Source organism: Venustampulla echinocandica (assembly GCF_003357145.1).
Source record: "Venustampulla echinocandica strain BP 5553 chromosome Unknown scaffold_0, whole genome shotgun sequence".
Taxonomy (NCBI): Eukaryota; Fungi; Ascomycota; class Leotiomycetes; order Helotiales; family Pleuroascaceae; genus Venustampulla; species Venustampulla echinocandica.
In genome coordinates, this window is record NW_022474205.1 from 4,015,944 (window position 1) to 4,019,659 (window position 3,716).

At 47.1% G+C, this 3,716-nt stretch overlaps 1 protein-coding gene across 1 annotated transcript; it reads left to right on the forward strand.

Annotated features, from left to right (window-relative positions):
* Window positions 1–1,344: 1,344 nt before the first annotated feature.
* On the forward strand, window positions 1,345–2,910 carry BP5553_01262 (2-hydroxy-3-oxopropionate reductase; the record flags this gene model as incomplete). The annotated part of the gene is made up of 4 exons (XM_032009885.1): window positions 1,345–1,357; window positions 1,500–2,197; window positions 2,259–2,678; window positions 2,740–2,910. 4 exons carry the CDS (start codon window positions 1,345–1,347, stop codon window positions 2,908–2,910), a joined length of 1,302 nt encoding a protein of 433 aa, XP_031873939.1.
* Between the last annotated feature and the right edge of the window lie 806 nt (window positions 2,911–3,716).

Genomic DNA, 3,716 nt, shown 5'->3' on the forward strand with positions numbered 1-3,716 from the left:
CCCCCCCGAATGACAACCCCTCTCATATATACCTAGGTACCTAGCATGATGCCTCTGGTTGCTGCTCGGGAAATGCTTTGGCAAACATGACTTCACAATTCCCATAACCGTCTCTATCTTCCCCGTCTTTCTTCGTCTTCCCCTTATCCGTATCGCGCTGGAATCTAAACATCAACCACCATGACACCCGTGCCGTCCCGCCGCCGCCCTGCAAAGCGTAGTCCGCCCGAATGTTTAAACATCGCGCTACTCTGCTAGAGTATCTCTCCACCAACAACAACCGGCCACCACCACATTATCCTGCTATTTATCCGGATTCCAGATCCAGGAACCCGAACTTCTTGGATCGTGCCGGCCTCACACCGAGCTTTTTACTAGCAGCTGGCTACTGTACAGTACAGTAATGTACCTTCGTGTTCCCGCTATTATTATTATTGATGGACTCGGTGGAGTACTCCGGATCTTGTGCTCTCCATCCCGCAGCTAATAATACGAAGTAGACTACTTGGAGGAAAGTGGCTCGCTCGATCAACCACCCGCTCCACCGAGGGATCGATCGCCTTAGCTCAATCCCCCCGTCTTGCTGGCGCCTCGAACGCAAAATCCCCAGTTCGGACCCCGCGTCTCAACTTGTGAAGCTTATAGCTTTCCAATATTCGAGCCTTATTACACAAGAAGAAGGAATATCAATAATAGAATAGAATTGAGCGTCCAGTATCACGGTCGCTAGCTATTCTCCATATCTATAACCAACCCCGAGAGGTAACCAGCTATAACCAGCGGAACAACGCCCGAACCCATGTTGTGTTCTCAATGCTCCGAACCAGCAATCCCATCCCACTTAGGTAATTAGGTTAACGATAATCCGAGGAGACCGCTCAAAAGCAGATGTCTGATCTGCATTTCCTACCAAAAATCTACTTGCTTCTATCCCTCGGAGCTGCTCCGAATATTGAACTCAACCGCCCCGCACCCCATGACGTCCCACTCTTCCCTTCCCAAACCCCCTGTCCCCCACCCTTCGAGGGAGACTCGATGTATAAGTATAAGTATAAGTGATTGTTCTTCAAAGACCAATTCTCTATTCAAGTCATCTCTCTGTGCTGATCAAGTCAAATCATTTTCACGGAACTCTACTTCGCTACGCTACCGGTGCTGCATGTCACTAGGAGCAAGCCACACCATCATCACCCATCACCAATTTATCCAGACTCAAAACAAATATAATTAGGAACATCTACATCGCTCTATAAAAACCCCTCTATTCCTTCTCGGATTTTCCGATATTTCCCAAATACCAAAATAGTTATGTCTGAAAAAATAGCCTTTCTCGGCCTGGGAGCCATGGGCTTCGGCAGTAAGAATAACCAGACTCCTTAACTCATGTTTCTACCCCTCCATGTACCCCTCCAAACATATGGATATCCCCCATCTTCTCAAACCCAGACAAAATGAGACGGAAAGGAAGAAACATAATGGCTAGCTGCTAACCAACGCAGTGGCCACCAATCTCGTCAAACGCTCCCTTGTCGTAACGGGTTTCGATGTCTATCCCCCAACACTAACACGTTTCGTGGCCGAGGGCGGCTCCTCTGCTCCAACACCGCGCGAAACGGTACAAGGCGCAAAACATGTAGTCTTCATGGTAGCAACAGCAGCCCAAATCCTCTCCGCATTATTCGACGAGGAGACCGGCGCCATTCACACACTTGTTCCGGACGCGACCCTGATTCTCTGCTCCACGGGCCCACCAGAATACACACCAAACGTGCGGAAGCTGCTCGATGAGAAATATGCCCGGAAAGACGTCAAGGTTGTAGATGCGCCCGTATCTGGAGGGACAATCCGCGCTGCGGATGGCACACTCACCATTCTTGCTTCGGGCCCGGAGGATGCGCTAGCTGCGGCGAGGCCGATTCTCGATGTTATGGCAGGGAGCAATCTTTATATCATTCCGGGGGGACTAGGTGCGGGCACCAAGGTCAAGATGGTGCATCAGGTGCTAGCGGGCATTCATCTTCTGATGGCCAGTGAGGCTATGGGTTTTGCTGCTGCGCTGGGCCTGGATACGAAGAAGGTTTTTGAGCTGGTGAAGGCGAGCGAAGGGACCAGTTGGATGTTTGAAAATAGAACACCGCACATGCTGGTAGACGATAAGAGGATATACTCTGCGTTGAATATTATAGTAAAGGATATTGTAAGCTTTGCCCTTCCCTGCCAAAGAAGTACTGCACAGCTTTCTAACCATTAGAATTCAGGCAATCGTCACAGCAGGAGGCCGTAGCGCCGAATTCCCCCTTTTCCTCGCCTCAACCACAGAACAGGTCCTCGCATCCGGCGTAAGCGCCGGCTACGGCCTCGAAGACGATGCCAAACTTGTCAAAGTCTACCTTCCACAAAACCCCTCTCTGGTTCTCACACAAGCTTCATCCGCGGCATCGTCAGAAATCGACGCGGCTAAGTTGAAACTAATCGTCCAGATGATGTCTGCAGTCCACTTGGTCTCGACCATGGAAGCCATGTCTCTGGGTGCTAAAGTCGGGCTCGACGCGCAACAGCTCTTCGAGATTATCTCTACGGCGGCGGGCACCAGCTGGATGTTCAAGGATCGGGCACCTCAACTTCTGAGCGGGAACTGGACCTCGAAGAAGACTGTCGATGATGTTATCGCCGAGTTGGTAAGTCAATCGTTCTCTTCTGCTTCAGAGAACCATATACTAACAAAACTCTTCCACGTAGACCGAATCCATTGAAGCCGCCAATCTCCTAAAATACCCACTCCACCTCTCAGGCACCGCTTTCCAGCTGCTGCAGCTCGCGTCACTAAAAGGTCTTGGGAAACAGCCTGACGTGGCGGTTTCCAAGTTATGGGAGGGTCCCGAGGGTCGGTTGTTTAGGTCAAAAGCGTAAGAGTAGGATTGATTCCCCTTTATTTATGGCGCAACCTTTGGGGATTAAGAAATCAATGTAAAACAATAACCCTATATAGTGGAAACTGGTTAGTTATATATATATAAATATATTGTCATGAAAAAATATAGATTCCTGTCCTTTTCTCCCCTAGTGTATTTAAATAAAGTCAGGTATCATCTACTTCGTATTCTTTCCGCCTTGCTGTAAAATAAATTGCTGCACTCTCTAATTCGGCCAATTTAAATTTAAAAAATCCCCTATCATGATGCGGAATATATCAGAACCCCAATAAATAATTTCCAAATCAATAGACCTTATGGGACTCGCATTTATTTAGTATTATCTTCCTCTAAGAAAATCCCTTATATTATTTTCGTATAAAAATTTAAAAGCCAGCGACTTAGTCCACCAATCCTCACGCTGTATGTAGCTATCCTCGCACAGGAGCTCAAATATCTCCATTCTGAATGCCATTTTATCCTTTACTAGCAAGTTCATAGTATCTTTAGAACTATTTATTTATTTTCCAGACTTTAAAGAAGATAATATCTTACTTGATATAGAATCCAAGTTAGTACGACAAGATTTCGTACAAACAACAGAGGTAGATTCCCCTGCCTCCTACTTACTATTTTCCCCATTTATTCTTCTTTCCTGCCTCGTCTTCACATTTAATAATTCCCTGCCACGCATCTAACATTCAAGTAGATATTGAATATAAGGGAAGTCAAAGATCTATCCACCACCCCAAAGATTGGGAAATGGCCGGTACAAAATATATTTCTCACCCTACCCAAATAACC